At 43.4% G+C, this 17,607-nt stretch overlaps 1 protein-coding gene across 2 annotated transcripts in view; it reads right to left on the bottom strand.

Annotated features, from left to right (window-relative positions):
• The window catches only part of STK24 (serine/threonine kinase 24), a 170,538-nt gene that overhangs the window by 76,663 nt on the left and 76,268 nt on the right, over positions 1 to 17,607 (bottom strand). For both annotated transcript variants that reach the window (XM_066238051.1, XM_066238052.1), the window contains exon 2: positions 2,378 to 2,608. In XM_066238051.1, coding sequence (XP_066094148.1) covers positions 2,378 to 2,608 — 231 coding nt within the window. The remainder of the gene's footprint in view (positions 1 to 2,377; positions 2,609 to 17,607) is intronic.

The raw sequence follows: 17,607 nt of genomic DNA, 5'->3' as shown, positions 1-17,607 counted from the left end.
GATCAAGGTTAGGTTGACTTGAAATGTATGTTCTACAATAAGTGACTCAGGCAATTACAGAACATACCAGATGGAATCTCTAAATATGTACAGTCAAGGTAACACTATGCCCACAATAAAGCAATCTATTCCAGCATTCAGAAAAATTCTGCTGGGAAGCTGAAGATGATACTTTTGAACTGATCCTTAGTTCCCATAGTAAATATCAGCTGACATAAATCACCAAAAATTTGTGAGGATCTTCTACGTTCTTTGACAAACATATCATAATTCATATTAAAGCACAACATTAGAATACCATGTGAAACTCAACTTTGAACTTACTAGAAAACTTGCTGAAGTCACTTCATAGAGGACACTAAGCAATACAGTAGGCAGAGTTCAAGTTGGGTTTCTTCAAATGTTTGTTTTTTCTCAATAGAAATTAAATATCAAGACCTCTGCTCTCCCATATATATGGAATTCACATGCAGGTTCTCTTGGATCCTGAGACAAAACATACAGTGCTTCCCTTTTTGCCCTGCCAAGACCCAAGCAGGATGCACCCCCACAGCAATCCTCCTGGTTATTGTTGGCATACTTCTTCCTCCTTGCTTTGAGCTTAGTGAGCTATCTCCTTCATTGCAAGGTATTTTCAGAGATGAAGTATAAATTCACTCAATCAACTAAGAAAGGAAATTAATACTCATTAAGTAGCTACTACATGCCAGGTACTTCCATGCAATTCTACTTCATCTTTCCAACAATGAGATATATTCCTTTATTTTCCATTTTATAAATGAGAAAGCAGGGAAGTTAATTAAAATAAAAAACTTGCTCAAGGCCACACACCTAAACAAGCAAGATTCAAGTCCAGGACATCTGACACCAAAACTATTACTTTCCATTTCAAAATGCTCCATTTAACCTATGACACATTGCCAGCCTTTAGGCTATGAAGAAACAGAATTGCCACTCAATTTTTATTTTACTTTACCATTTTAGTGCAGCAATGGTTCTCAAAATGTCCACCCTTCCACTTATACCTTATTATCACATTTCCACAAAATAAAAGCTTGCACTAACCCTTTGAGAACAGAGTAAACTGCAAGCAGCAACATAGAGAATTCAGAGGATTAAACCCAGGACAGAGGGAGGCCTAGTCTTAAGATTATCTGGACTTACTGCTGCCTCCTCAGGAAATACTTTTTTCTATCTATAAAATTTTAGTTTCCACAAGAATTATTTCAAAAATTATTTCACCAGTTCCTAAGATTTCCAAAATCCCATTTTGAAAGATATCACATTTCTAAGTTCAGTAAACCAGGCATATGTCAAAGAACTTGAAACACTGGCCTAGTCTTGCATTTTCTTAGTGGTATAACATGATTTTTACTGTACAGTATCTAAAATGATTCCATGCAGGTTCCATACTGTTCTTTTCCACTTAAAAAACTGGGTGAAGATAAAGGACAATGAGTAGTGTTGAATTATAATTACTATTTTATTTAAGCAATAATTTAACTTACCTAGAATTCTTAAAAGTCAAATGTATATAGCCTGACCAGGTGGTGGCGCAGTGGACAGAGTGTCAGATTGGGACACAAAGAGGATCCAGGTTTGAAACCTTGAGATTGCTGGTTTGAGCATAGGCTCATCCGGCTTGAGCGCAGGGTCACTGGCTTGAGTGCGGAGTCACTGGTTTGAGCATGGGATCATAGACATGACCCCATGGTCACTGGCTTCAGCCCCAAAGGTCACTGGCTCGAGCAAAGGGTTACTCGCTCTACTGTAGCCCCCCAGTCAAGGCACATATAAGAAAGCAATCAATGAACAACTAAGGTGCTGCAGTGAAGAACTGATGCTTCTTATCTCTCTCCCTTCCTGTCTGTCTTATCCCTATCTGTACCTCTATCTCTGTCACACACAAAAAAAGTCAAATGTATATCAACTGCTCATTAAATCAATCCTCAGCAGCAGTTTTTTAAAAACAGCATTAAATAAAACAATATTTGTTAACAGAAATATAAAGACTAATATTCTTAGGTTGGCATGAGTTATCATAAACCATGCTAAAATTAGGTGTTTAATGGTTATCGTTATAACAATAAGAAATGCATTTTTTATGACAATTTTTTTTAAAAAGAATTCTCACTCAGAAATACTTTCTTGTTGGAGAGGGAATTTCATTATCAAACTCTTTTACCAAAAATATATTTCTATAGTGACATTTAAGATAAAACTATCAAAGCCTAGTTCTTCTGATTGCAAAGGTCAAAACATTTCTCCTTCCTTTGAAAACCTGCTGTGCAATTTACTAAAGTCCTTCACATACACCGCTCAGGTCTCAGTCAAGTGCTGCATCATGGAAAATCACGCTTTTATTTTTAAGCCTTACCTTCAGATAGGATCCATAATATTTGGTTACATATGGACTGTCACACTGACTCAGCACTGTGATTTCTTGTTGAATGTCCTCTATCTCATCTTCAGCTTCTTCCAGATCAATGATTTTTATGGCAACCACTTTCTGAGTCCGATTGTCAATGCCTTTGAACACCTCACCAAAAGAGCCCTTTCCAATTTTCTCCAGTTTTGTAAAAAGCTCTTCTGGATCTGCTTTTAGGTTCTGTAGGAGAGAGAAAAAAGAAACATCAGGAACTCACAGTACTGGGACTATTTTTTCCTTGTATTTATTTATAACACAGAGACTATCGTCTTTCAAGGACTGACCCATCCTCCTCCTCATTTAAGGACCAAGCTGGTTGGGACCACAGTTCTTTACATTTGAGACTTAAAAGATTTCTAAGTCTGTATTAGACTATGAAACTGGGAAAGGCTCCAGCATTTGTATAAAATAAATAGAAATCAAAACACTTATTTGACTATGGATTTATTGAAAAATCACTCTTGTCTATGTAAAAACTCTACCTTTCTCCCTACCCTCCCCTCTTAAATTTTCTAAATTTAAGGGAAAACATAGGTTAAATAGCTATGTCATGGAACAGGAGAAAAATATATACTGCTCACAAAAATTAGAGGATATTTCAAAATGAATATAAAGCTATAAAATATCCCCTGATATTTGTGAGAAGCGTATTTATGCCCTAACTTAATTGTTTCCAATAGGCCATGACTTTAAAATCCAACAAATATTATGCCGTGTGTTTCCCTCACTGCCCTGGTTTAACCAAATATTTTAACTAGATCCCAGGAAATTAAAAAAGCAAGCTACTTTCTTTCGTCATGCAAACATCATGCCCTTGAAATAGTAACTTCTAAAAGCTCTTACCGCCCCTCCCCAACCTGGTTAACTGAAAACACACACAGCACACATTTCCAAGGATTCCAACTGTAAAGACTCCAATGCCCATCCTAACATAGATCCCTGACCAGAGATGTATGAACAGCTGAGCTTTGAACCTTACGTAACCTGTCACCCCCAGGGGACATCTGGAAATGCTATGAGAGGGTGTTTGTCACAAACTGAGGGGCAATACTGCCATTTAGCAAGGAGAGCTCAGGGATGCTGCACATCTCAGCACAAGAAACTGCCCAGCCCCAAATGCCAATGGCACTGGCGTGCAACCCCACAGAGTAAGAGAGGACCCCGGGAGCCACCAACCGTACAGATACACCTTCCCTCAGAAACACTGCAGGCGAGCAAGAGGATGCCAGGCCAACCCTCAAAGTCTGTTACTTCAAGGAAACAGAAATATTATGGGAAGAGGAATAAGAAAGAAAGGAGGACTGAAAAGGAGGAAGAACAATGGGCATGGGAAGAGGAGGGGTCCATAGGGGGTCTCAGACTCAGAATGACAGCAATTTTTGGCAGCATTGTAAATTAAATGAACTTTGTGGGCTTAACCAGGCACTAACCACTAATTTGTTTTCCAAGATGAAACACAGGGAGTCCCAAGCAGCGCTCTGCAAAGAACTGCTGAAACCCAGCAGGTCCATTTCCAAACAACAATCATGGTGGCCTCACTAACACCAGAGGCCCCATTGTGAGACTGCACAGGGAATAATGTAAAACTCACAAAACCTACCCACTCTTATGGTAAAAATGAACACAGTAAGTGAGAAATGCACCCTGGAGTCACCAGGAAAAAGGGACATGGGAGAAACCACATCCAACTGCAGCAGCTATAAACTCTGTTCTCACACTTTCCTTACCTCCTTCCCTCCAAGATGAAAGGGAGTAGCTCTCCTTTTCTTTAAGGCCAATCCTAAAAGCTGGGGCTTTGAATCCATCCTTCTCTTCTCCAAGACGTGGCTTCATCAATAACCCTCTCGCATTTACCTCTCTCTACTGCCTCTCTGCCCTGGGAAGCATGCTCAACTTTCTGTCATTTAAAAACAAAACAACAAAAAACACACCTTGCTTTTACTTCACTGGTTGTCTTCTCTCCTCTTTCTCTCTCTCCTCCCTTTGAAGTTCCCTGAAAGTCATCCAGACCTGCCCAGTACCTGCCCCTCCCTGGTCACCACCGCAGTCTGGCTCCAGCTCTGGCCACCAATGGTGGAGTGCTGTGCATCTGATCCTCGCCTTGAACTCCCTCCCACTAGTAACTCTCCAGGCCCTTGGCATCTACAGCTCTGCTCTCCAACCATCTTCCAGCCCCCCTAGTTCCACAAGAGTTTTCATGCATAGACTTGACCGTCAGCCCATAATCACAGGCAGTTCCCCTCAAGGTTCCAGGCTTAGCCTCCTATTCTTTCTCTACTTCTCCTCAAGTTATCATACAGTTTCATGGTTTGGGACCGGGTATCAGAAACACGAGACATTTAGAGATCCAGAACACTCACAGGCGTGGAGGGTGCAGGATGCATAATCCACAGTTCTAAAAGACCCCAGTTGATTCTGATGAATAATCACCTTTGAGGAAAACCAGTTTTGAATTACGGCATATATGAGACATTCAAACTGCTAGCTCCAGCCTGCCTTGTGTGTTTTAACTCCTAGAATAAATTACTTGCTAGAGATCTCTTTCTACAAGGACACTGCAAGCTCAACATATACCAACTAAATTCATAATTTCCCCTGCTGAACTGGCTGATGTCCCACAGCACACTACATCTTTGCTAGACTATAAGCTGAGGGTGTTCGAGGACCATATCTTACCTCTGTACCAATGTGCCTGGGCACGACAGAGGATGGTAAGAAAACCCCAGACTTACACTGGATCCTGGGCAGACACACCAAATATCCTAATTCAAAGAAAGAGAGAATTTAGAAGGAGGGAATGGTAGTAATAAAGAAGTGCTGAGAACCTTAACACTCAGAAGCAGTGATTTTCAAGTCTTAGAAGCATCAGAATCACCTGGAGTATTGTTAAGACCACAGACTGCCTGGTCCCACTCTAAAGTTCCTGATTCAGTAATTTGAGGTGGGGCTCAAGAACTAGAGTGTCACGGTGATATAGCTGCCAGTGGCCTCGGGACTAACACTTTGAGAACTAAAGCACTAGACACACCCAGGTTCTCTGTAGTCACGAGAGAGATGCCCAGCTTCCTAGCTATCCGTGCTAAGCCCAGGTCAGCAACTCTCCAGCTGACTACAGGCACATGAGTGAGCCCAAGCAAGATGTGCAGAACCCCTCCATCTCCACCCCGGTCAACCTGAGGAATCATGACAAATACTAAATGATTATTGTTTCAGGTCACGAAGTTCTGGGGTGATTATTACACAACAATACATAACAGATTCAATAGAGATCACTGCAAGAGCAGTGTCCATTCGGGGAGGTGACGGGGGGGGGGGGGGGGGACTAATGTTTGTTCCATACTCTGGACAGGTTTCAGTTTAATAAACTGCCTGCTTTTCCTTCTGCCTGGTCTAAAACAGAGTTTAGCAACAGATGTTTTCACTACTGCTTGACTATCCTCCTCAAAGCCCTTCTTCCAGAGTCTGCACCTGAAAAGCTGGCAGCAGCTACCTGGTCTCACATCTGCTCTAGTGTGGTGTGCCAGTCTGTGCTCTTTGTCACTGTCAGCACCTGCTAACCAGGATAAAACCGATCCCTAGCAAGGATGGAGATGATACTCAAGGGGAGGATCATCTGCCAAAATGGTGTCAGCAGGGCACTAAACAAGCAGGATCCTTTGCTCTTTGGAAATTCCTGCATAAGCTCATTACCATGCTGTATAGCCCAATGGCCGTAAGAAAATCAATGCCAATGATGACCTATTTTAAAAAGGACCTTCAACATTCTGCTGCCAGAATCTGTTCTCTGAGAAAAGTATACTTCTTTGTAGAAAAGGTACCAACCTTTTCTGCCAACCATCTTGAGAATTATCTTTTCAGAAAGGTTTATGCTAAACTAAGCCCAAATTAGAAAACCCTACTGGCCCCTCACCTCACCCATCCCGGTCCACCATCCCAAGTGCCTGAATGGCAGCAAGCTTGGCTGCTAAATCAGGACCCAGAGGCAGGTCAGGACCCTCCCGCCCCCAACCTGCCCCTTTCTTACTTACAGCAATGAGGCTGGGAGGCTGGGAAGCTGGGAGGGAGATGGCTGGGTGCTGCCTGCACATGAACATCTCACTCCTTGCTCAAAAATATCAATGCCCAGTGCAACTTCCCATTCCCACAGCTGAGCTAGGAGATCATCCTAAGGCAAAGAAGGAAGAAAGGTCTGGCCAGGTAGCTCAATTGGTTAGAGCAGGGGTCCCCAAATTACGGGCCCGCGGGCCGCATGCGGCCCCCTGAGGCCATTTATCTGGCCCCCACCGCACTTCCGGAAGGGGCACCTCTTTCATTGGTGGTCAGTGAGAGGAGCATAGTTCCCATTGAAATACTGGTCAGTTTGTTGATTTAAATTTACTTGTTCTTTATTTTAAATATTGTATTTGTTCCCGTTTTGTTTTTTTACTTTAAAATAAAATATGTGCAGTGTGCATAGGGATTTGTTCATAGTTTTTTTATAGTCCAGCCCTCCAGTGGTCTGAGGGACAGTGAACTGGCCCCCTGTGTAAAAAGTTTGGGGACCCCTGGGTTAGAGCATTGTCCTGAAGAACAGGGGTTGGCCAGCTCAGTACCCTGTCAGAGCACATACAGGACAGATCAATGTTCCTCTCTCTCTCTCTCTGACTCTCTTTTTCTCTCACTAAAATCAGTAATTTTTTTTTCTGAAGTGAGAAGTGGGGAGGCAGAGAGACAGACTCCCGCATGCGCCCGACCAGGATTCACCCAGCATGCCCACTAGAGGGTAGTGCTCTGCCCATCTGGGCCATTGCTCCATTGCAAACAGAGCCATTCTAGCACATCAAGCGAAGGCCATGGAGCCATCTTCAGTGCCCGGGCCAACTTTGCTTCAATGGAGCCTTGGCTGCAGTAGGGGAAGGGAGAGATAGAGAGAAAGAAGAGGGAAAGGGGTGGAGAATTAGATGGGTGCTTCTGTGTGCCCTGGCTGGGAATCGAACCCAGGACTTCCACATGCCAGGCTGATGCTCTACCACTGAGCCAACCAGACAGGGCCAATAAATATTTTTAATTAAAAAAAAAAAAAAAGACAGACTTCTCATGATAAAGGTCTGAATTTTATTTATATACTTCCTTTAGTGACCCCATAAGCTGCTCAACATCCATACAGCTGTTTCCACCTCTGAGGAAAGAGTTGAGGGGACAGAGAAATAACAATAGAAATAAGTCTCTCTCTAGATTGGCAAATGCAACTGGAGTGGGGAATCTAGCGCCTCCCAGCCATGGCCTCTTGTACAGCAGTGCAGTGTCAGCAACAGAAGGCCTCTGCTCTCATCAGAACTCCCCGGCTCCCTCAAAACCTTTACCGTATGTTAAGAAAGAGCTCGACTTCTAATCTAGAGGAGCCTCATCGTTATGAGAAAACCTTGGAAAAATGTCACTTGGTTTCCCTACTTCTGATGGCTTTATTTTCTTGTCTTTTTAAACCACTTACCACGACAACACTGGGCCATCTGACTCTTTAAACTTAAGTCAGCTAAATTCTGGGCCTTCCTACACACTCATACTTTGTCTTGCTTGTTTTTAATTACAAAATTTAGGAAAACCAGGACATTTGTTAAATCTATTCATATTTCAGTCAGGATCCTTAAAAACTGACCAAAATTAGTAGAAGACAAAAAACTCCCAGAACAACAGGCCTAGGCACAAACAAGTCTGGCCTCAGAAACTGCTCCTGAGCCCCTTCCCTGGCAAGCCCAGGAAAACCTTCACTAAGCTTGAGGATTGTGGGAAGAACCAAAACCCAGGAAAAGACCACCAGGCAAACCTGCAACCAACGGTTCTGCAGAAGCTTCTCAGATTACTACAGAAGTTGTGGGGCAACCAACAACCCCAAAGCCTGGGACCGCCCAGAAGCCCCAGCTGTGGGAAGTAAACAAACGTGTGCACAACACGAGCAGCTGCCATGCGGCCCAGTGGGGGTAAGCCACCCACACCCAGCCTTTCAGGGCTCCTCTGAAGAGCAAGTCCACGGTGTCACATCCTGCTCCCCACACTCCAAGCCTCAGACAAATTTCAAAGCTCTGTTGTTCTGGAGCTCAGGCTTTTATGAGAATTCACTGTATTTCATAATCCCTTGAGAGAATTCATTAAAATAGTTCCATGATGACTTAACATATTTTATATTTTTAAACGTGAATAGCTATTACTGTTTTCTTTTGATCGTTTCTGGCAATGAAAACTGCATTTGGCATTACTAGTCAACTTTCAACGTTACTTCGTTTTAGATGTACACTGCATCGTCACACCACACTACACCACTCTGGGGTAAAGCCAAGCTTTTCACTTTGTTTTTCATGAAAAGAAGAAGGAACTAAGTATGCTGTGTGTTCTAATACCTACTCCTATACCTCACTGTCCCTGCAGCGACAGGACCTACATTCAAACTGTACCCATCATTCTTCCAAAATGTCCCTCCACACAGCCCCCCTGCCACACCCCTCCTGACCTCCAACACTGGCCCTCCCTCGCCCACAGCAGCTGGGCCTCCAATGGACTCCAAGACTTCCCTACACCCTACGAACACAGTTCAGCTTCCTCAAAACTCATGGTTTTCCTTCACTGCTTAAAACAACCAGAAACACATCATCTCAAGACTGACATCACAAGCACTTGTGAATCTACACCCCACAGCTCCTATCTAGCCCCACTTTCTGCCCCTACTCCCCTGCCAACTTACCGTCCGGCCATCTAACTGCTTAACACTGTGAAGTATCAAGGGTTGCATACAGTGTGATTGCATTTATAGAAAATTCTTGAAGTGACAGAATTGGAGTGACGGAGAACAAAGGTGTGGCTGCTAGGGGTAGGGTGAGGGAAAGGAGTGATGGGTTAAGTGTAACACATGGAGATTCTCTACGGTGACAGAACCACAAAACTATAAGCCAAAAAAAAAAGCACATGCCGAAACCAGTGGCACCTGAATGTAAGTCTGCACTGCGTTAACAGCGCGCCAACACGCACTTCCTAGTCTTACAGTAGTGCAGGGGAGGGCAGGTGCTACCATGCAGGAAGGGCACCCAGGAACTACCACCAGTGTGGCAACTCCACGTCAAACTACTTAAAACTAAAGTTACTAAAATTCAAAAACTATTCTTCCCAAAAAAAAGCCCAACCTAAACTTATCTTCTGCCTCAAAGAAGCCACTCTTATTTCACTGTTACAGGTGAAAAACTCCCGCTTGCTGTTTCAGATCCACTCAAACCTGACAACTCCCATGAGCAACGGCAGCAGCTGCAGCGAGCGTCCTTTTCCCCAAAGCACATTTTGATACCACAGGTTCAAAACTGTATTAACATTTTATAGGTTGTTTTCCCCTCAAGATTGATCGACCACTAAAGAACGTATCTTATAATCTTGCTAACCTAACCCAGCACAAAGGTGAGAGGTATGTCTCCAGGCAACACACAAACTTCCTTAGAAAGCAGTCTCAGGCGTACCCCCAAAAAACTGAAATAAAAACCCAGCCCGCATTCAGAGCGTTACATGGACACAGGGAAAATACAGCCAAGGCCTAAAATACTGCAACCCAGTATACACCAACAGCTGCTTTGCCGTGATTTTGCAAATTTCATCTGGGGCAGTGGTTATACGTGACCTGGATAGATTAAGACACTAGATATATCCCCCAAATAAGCTATGGGACAGTTATTCAATACTGTCCTTCCAAATACATACTAAAATCATTTGCTCAAAACTATGGTTTCTAGGGGGCCATAAGCACTTCGCAGTCTAAACTAAGTTCAGACCTCAGCTCTGCCAAATTACTAGCAAGTTACTGAGCCACTCAGCCTGTTTCCACATTTGTAAAATGGGGTAACACTACTTACTTCTTAGAGTGTTGAAAAGATAAAACAGGAACACAAGGAAAGCTCCTTGGATGGTACCTGCTAAACAACAGGTACTAACAAACAAACTGCTTTTGTTGTGGTTATTATTTTTGGTGTCATTATACTGAGCTATTTCTGACAGTACTTGCTCAATATTCAGTAGCTTCTTAGAAGCCTTTCAGTTGAACTAGAGCCAGAAGCCCAGATCACCTAACTCACGAAACTGGTGCACTTTCCACTGTATTACCCTAAAATCAACTAAAATAATGAGGCCTTTTTCCTTCACAAGTCAAGGGGAATTCTAGGAGACCTGAGTGAGCATCCTCAGAAGAGAGGAGGAAACATCTGCAACACTCCTAAGTTGCAGGGGCGGACCCTCTGGAGGTATGAGGTAGAGGCCGCACAAGGTACAGGTTAATGAACCACCGACCAGGGAGGCAAGAGGGTCCTGTAGCTTGGGTGACATTCTAGCATGTAGCTTCTCAAGAGAGCACTGAGCCACTGATGCAATGACCCCACTCTGAATTTATAAGGCTTTAGGTCTAAAAATTATGCTAGGGCCTGACCTGTGGTGGCACAGTGGATAAAGCATCAACCTGTTTGAAACCCCAGGCTTGCATGGTCAAGGCACATGCAAGAAGCAACTATGAGTTGCTTCCCACCCCTTCCCCATTCTCTCTCTCCTCTCTCTAAAAATCAATAAAAATCTAAAAAATTTATGCTAAGAACTAGAAACAAAAGATCACGTATGGCTAGAACTTTCCTATAATGCTGACTACTAAATCCTTTAAATCGAAACAGAAAGAAGGCTCTCCAGTGGTTTTCAACTGGCAGACAGGCACCAGGCTGCGGACCAGTGGTTGAGAATCACTGAGCTAGATGAACAGAAGAAATTTCAAATGGAAAAGAAAAGCAGGCCCACGTTCAGGGAGAATTACAGCAAAGAAAGCAAGATACAAAATGCACTGTCCTGGGGGGACGCAATACACCCAATCTGCTTATCAAGAGGTCCATGTGGTCCCCAGACAGAAGCACATACTTTTAGACAGTTTGTGGGAAAGTTATCTCATAAATAGTTTCTGAGCGGAAACCTGAGCCTAAGAGACTGTCTTGTAAAAATAATCTGCAAAAGATTCTGATACATAAGGCAGCTATATCCGGACAGCCCTTAAAGGAGCTAGTCTCCGAAAGCCTGGCCTTCCACAAATTAGGTGAAAACTGTAGTCAGAGGCCATAAAACTCTTTGGTCTTGAATGTGGGCCAGGAGAAATGAAGCTATTATAAAAAAAAATACCGCCATTTCTGAGTGCCTACTCTGAGAAGACATTACAACCTCCATTTTACAGCAGTTTTAAAGTCCAGAGACAGAGTGCATGTAACAGACGTGAACTGGAATCCATGGCATCTGATTTCAAAATCTGAGCATGTCTATCACTGCCTCCCAAGCTCTGATGGTAAAATACAATAGGAAAAAGCACAAAATTAACAATCAAAAGTCCTGAATTTTCCTCCTGTCATAATACCTTACTACATGACCTTAAGCAAGTTCTTAAGTTCTCAGTAAAACAGAAAAATGATGCCTGAAGTATCTATTTACCTCACAGGTTTGTCAGAGGATCAAATAAGCCTAAAGGAAGAGGGAAAAAGTAAGGCCATTCCAAAACCACCGTTTGCAGAGCTAGGTGATTAATTTGCTAGTTTTGCTAGAGCTGTCTCAGGCTGTCAGCAAGCACACTTAAGAATGAGTGAAGTCATCTTTAAAACAACACTCAAGTTTAGAGCCATTTTTAGGAACCATTAAAATACTGGAACTGAGAATATATCGTGTATAACACAATGTAACACAGTGCCAAAGAGAAATTTAAAACTATTGTTTTTAGCCTGGCGAGGCAGTGGCACAGTGGATAGAGTGTTGGACAGGGACGCGGAGAATCCAGGTTCAAAACCCCGAGGTCACCTGCTTGAGCACAGGCTCATTCGACTTGAGCACAGAATCACTGGCTTGAGCACAGGGTCACTCGCTCTGCAGTAGCCCCCCAGTCAAAGCACATATGAGAAAGTAATCAAAGAACAACTAAGGAGACTAAGGAGCCGCAATGAAGAACTGACACTTCTCATCTCTCTCCCTTCCTGTCTGTCCCTCTCTCTCTCTCAGTCTCTGTCACAAAAATAGATAAATAAAAAAATAAAATAAAATAAAAACTATTGTTGTTTTTAAGTATAGCTGGATTTTTATGCAACTTACTCTTCCCATAAATAAGAACTCTTAAGGCTAATTACAAGCAAATAAAATACCCTGGAAACCTGCCTCATCAGATTAATATAACCATTATATTTCAAGAAGCATTCTGTACAGAAAGTAATATTGGACAATCAAGCCTATTAACCTGTAAAGTTCTTCTCTCATTCTACAAGTTTAAAGCTCACTCTTTATCAGGATCTTTCTCATGCTTCCCCCATCTGAAAATCAAGCAGCCCTTTTAATAAAATACATACAGGGATATATACATCCAAGGCCAATGTAAAGCTTATAACCACCCCCCAAAAAAACAGGCAGAACCCCCAAAAAGCTAAATGTCCTTTTATGGGAATTGTCCCAGCCAGAAATATCTTCAATGTCCAAAAACCACTCAACAAAGAAGTAGAGGCAGCAAAGAAACATCCCTGGGCTCCTCCTTTGCCCTGAGAACTGCCCCCCCACACACTAACCCCCACCCTCCCCCCAGCAACACTTGTGAGAAGAGTATCTTGCCACCAGACTGTCCTAACACACATTAGTGTGCCCCCCAATCAGATAATTGGTATACCCCCCAGCAGCCAACCTGAAACACATTTTGACATGAACATAAGAGAGGAAAACTGTTGAGAGCTCCTCATTCTGGCTTGATAAGAAAAGTCTAAGGTTAGTACTTTTATTTTTACACCAAATGCAGGCTCAGAACACCAAGGCTCCTCTTGAAAAGGAGGAACAAATTTGCAGTAGTTTCCTATTCAGTCAGCTAGCACACTTCAAAGGTATGAAAGGACAGTAATGAGTTCTTGGCTAGAACAAACAACGAGCCACCCAGTGAGGTCTGCCGTCTTTAAGATGGCCTCAGCCTCTTTCAGAAATAAGCAAAACCACACAATGCAGCACTGCACACGGGGCCAGAGACCCTGCAGAGAAGGGCACAGAAAAGGAAGAACAGCAGCTGCGTTTCCTGTGCAATCTCACTCAAATCACAAGCAGTGGTTTATAGATGATTCTCCCCAATGCATGTGGTTAGTGATCCTCAAATGGGCTGCAGCTGGGGAGCTTTAAGCCACTCAATGCCCCCAGCCTCGCACTGAACCATTCAATCTGAATCTCTGAGAATGGGACCTCAGTATTATTATCATTTTTAAAACTCTCCAGAAGATTCCAAAATGTAGCCAAGGTGGAGAACCAAAGGTCAGTCCAAGAGATTGCTCTAAGCTCTGCAGGATGTTTGGATGCCCGTGGTAACGCCTGGACAACTTCCATAGTACATAACCACTCTCTCCACCTAGGAAAATCCTACCGGTACAGGGTTGGGGTATCTCCCTGCAGCTCACATTTTTCATCCTTTTCTCTCCAATCCCATCCTCCTTTACCTCAGCTGACAACTTAGTCATTGACCCTGCATACCCATTCCCGGCCTCTAGCCCCAGAGTATTTTGCATATTAACTAGTTGGTTAATCTAAAATCTCCAAAATAAAAGCCTTATCTACCAAATAAGGATCTTCAAATAGCAAACAGTTCCAATCAGCTCAAAGAAGTGACAGATTTCTCCAATGTTCAGTATCCTTCAGCAGAAAGTTTCATTCCCAGCTAAATGATAAAAGATCATTTTTACATTGGAGGCCCAAATTACAGGTTCATACAGAAACATGCCTTCTTCCCCATAAGAAATCTACTCATCACTACAAAGTAAGTTCCTCCTAGCCTACTTCCCTACTTCCATGAACAGACAGATCATTGCCTTTTCTACGTGCATTCAGTTTCCTTATTTGAACTCTCCTAAGCATGGTACAAATGCCTCCCAAAATCTAGCTTAGTAAACTCACTTTCCCCATAGTACATACTTTATTTTCAACCCTGCAAAAATTACATAATCTAGATGAAACTAAATTAATATTCTACAAAATAATAAATTTGGGGCAGAGGTTAAAAAATTTTTTTTTTTTTTTAGAGAAAAGAGCGAGAAACAGGGACAAACAGGAAAGGAGAGAGATGAGAAGCATCAACTCGTAGCTGTAGCACCTTAGTTGATCATTGATTGCTTTCTCATGCATGCCTAGACCGGGAACTCTAGCTGAACCAGTGACACCTTGATGAAGCCAGTGACCTCAGGGGTTCGAACTGGGTCCTCAGCATCCCAGGCCGATGCTCTAACAACTGTACCACTGCCTAGTCAGACATATCTTATGAATTTTGATGTCTAGACATACATATCCAAACCACCAGGGAGTTTTAGGGAATCTTAGTCCCAGCATCTGCTCACCTTTAAATGAATGTTTGTTTATGGTAGAATCTGCTTAGCTAAAAAGAAAAATACAATTTTTTTTTCTTCTTTTCCAAGTGAGAGGAAGAGAGAGAGACAAACAAGACTCTCACATGCATCCTGACCAGGATCCACCCGGCAACCCCATCTTGGGCCGATGCTCTGCCCATCTGGGGCTATGCTCACAACTGAGCTATTTTTAGAGACTGGTGCAGAGGCTCCATGGAGCAAACCTCAGCACCCAGGACCGATGTGCTCGAACCAGTAAAGCCATGGCTGCAGGAGAGGAAGGGGGCGGATAGAGCAGATAATAGCTTCTCCTGTGTGCCCTGACCAGGAATCGAATATGGGACGTCCATACACTGGGCCAATGCTCTAACACTGAGCCAATCAGCTAGGGCCACGAAAAATTTTTTTAAAACCATTTAAAATGTGGGGGGAAAAATTACTGTATCACCTAGGTGAAGCTATTGTTTCTGGCCTCAATATCTAATAAACCCTTCCCCCCTATACACACACTCTTGCTCATTACCTTAGGAAACCACTGTCTGAAGCTCTGAGGCCAGAGTTCAGGGAGAAGCCACCTAGGTAACACATGCTCAAACCTGGGTTGCAGCTGCCCGGACATGTTAACTGGCGTGTGCAAGGCAGAGGGTCCAGGCTGGAAGGCTGCCAGGAGAGGCTCTCAGGCCCTCATTCCCTTGGCAGCTAGCTCTTTCTCAGTGTGGACTGAACAAAAGGCTCTGAGCTCTGGCTACTGTTCTGCTGACTGCCTGCCCAGTGCCAAATGCTCCCACCCTGCTGGGTCGTCTCATTCACATCCCTCTTGGTCCACAAGAGGACTGAGAGCAGAGGGAGCCAAGGAACCAAAGGCCTGAGGGTTTCAATTTGCTCGTGGTCACAAAGCTCCCTGCAAGTCCCAGCCCCAGCTAAGCTTCTGCACCTTGAGTCCCCAGCCACTTCTCCTGGTGGTTACTGGGTTTGCTCTTCTTCAATGAAAGGCTCCCTAGCTTAAAGATGAAGGCCTGGGGTCTCTTTGAGATGACAAGCAGGCCAAGACAAATACCAAAACAAGACCTGATGAAAAATCAATGTACCCCAAATAAATTATATAGCTCACATAAAGACAAATCCTGGTACCTCCTTTATTAAAACCAAAATGCAAACAACAAATAAGACATGGAGAAGATTCTGACCCTCCTATAATAATAAGCACTAAAAAACAGCAGTTCTCATTTCCAAACCTCCTCCTTCCAAAGGCTCCGTGCTAATATGTTTTCACAACTATTCCTTTCCAGACCTCACAACCACCCCAGGAGAAAGAGAGCAAGATCTCCATGACACAGCTGAGAAAACCTGGGTGCAGAAGGTAGGTCACTTAACACCGTTCCCCACAGGCAATAAGTAGGGCTTAAGTCTCTGTGCATCATAGGTCGCCTCTGGACTAGAAAGTGCTTGTAAGCTGCTAAGCTTGGCAGGATGCTGATTAGAGGGACCAAGCTGGCAAAGAATGCCCTTGGGTTATCACACTGGAAGGTACACTCAGCAGCAGGAGTACAAACTGATACCGCCTCCAATTCCCTACAGGTGGCCTCAACTTCCTGTAGGCATTTAATAAGAGCTTGCAGTAACAGTGACTGTCACTTCTGACTATTCCAAAAACAAGACCAAATAGTTTTGGTATACGTATACTGCAATCAGTAATCACATTTTCTTTTCCTGAAAATCCTTCAGCTTTTAGAGGCATCAAGAGGAAAATGGCTGAAGTAGAAATGCTAAAGTCATGGACAAGGGTGATTTGTCACAAACAGGAATACATTAATACTGCCGGGGTGGGGGGTGGGGGGGTGTCACTGAGCGTTATTTTATTCCTAAGAGGGGCAGCAAGGTCAAGATAGAGTGTGAGATGCATTCAGTGTTACCTACTCTCACATTTCAGAGGTCCTGTGGCTCACCGTCAACCAGTAAAACGACTGTAGCCAAATCAGTTGTCCTATGTAATCTCGGGAGGATTAACAACTCTACAGGCAGTAGGCTAGAGCTGGGGCAGCAAACCTTTTCTGTGATGTGCTGGACAGTAAACACCTTAGGCTCTGCGGGCCGAATAGTCTCAGGTACACACTTTTTTTAACAACCTGTAAAAATGTAAAAACACCCTCAACTCATGAGCAGACAAAAAGAACAGCCAGCCTAACCTGCTGTGTCCCAGTAGATAAAAAGCACTAACCTGGAACGCTGAGGGCACCAGTTCAAGCCCAGGCTTGCCCATTCAAAGGCACATAAGAGAAGCAACTACTATGAGTTAATTCTTCACTTTACTCCCTGCCTCTCTATCTATCCTCTATCATCAATAAATATGCTGCTCACAAAAATTAGGGGATATTTCAAAATGAATATGAAGCTATAAAATATCCCCTAATTTCTGTTAGCAGTGTATAATACCTTTTTTAAAAAGTATAAACAAACAGGCCAAGGCAGCTGTAGTTTATCCAATCCCATGCTAGACCATCAGAAGGATCAAAACCTAAAACTCTGTCCATCACCTATCATACTTACTAGTAACTGTCTAATTCTAAAGAAGAAGGAACCCCGTACCAGCTCCAAGCTGGCACAGGAGCTATCTGTGACTTCTCAGAAATCATTTCCATGCATCACTCAACAGAACCAACAAATACCCACCCCTCACCCCCATTCTGCCATGCTCCTTTTCCAGTCAGTCCTCTAGCTGCTCAAAGGAAAACAGGACAGTTTGCACTCTTTTTTTTTTGTATTTTTCTGAAGCTGGAAACGGGGAGAGACAGACAGACTCCC

Source organism: Saccopteryx bilineata, chromosome 6, assembly GCF_036850765.1.
Source record: "Saccopteryx bilineata isolate mSacBil1 chromosome 6, mSacBil1_pri_phased_curated, whole genome shotgun sequence".
Classification (NCBI taxonomy): domain Eukaryota; kingdom Metazoa; phylum Chordata; class Mammalia; order Chiroptera; family Emballonuridae; genus Saccopteryx; species Saccopteryx bilineata.
This window is presented reverse-complemented; position numbering and strand designations above follow the sequence as displayed.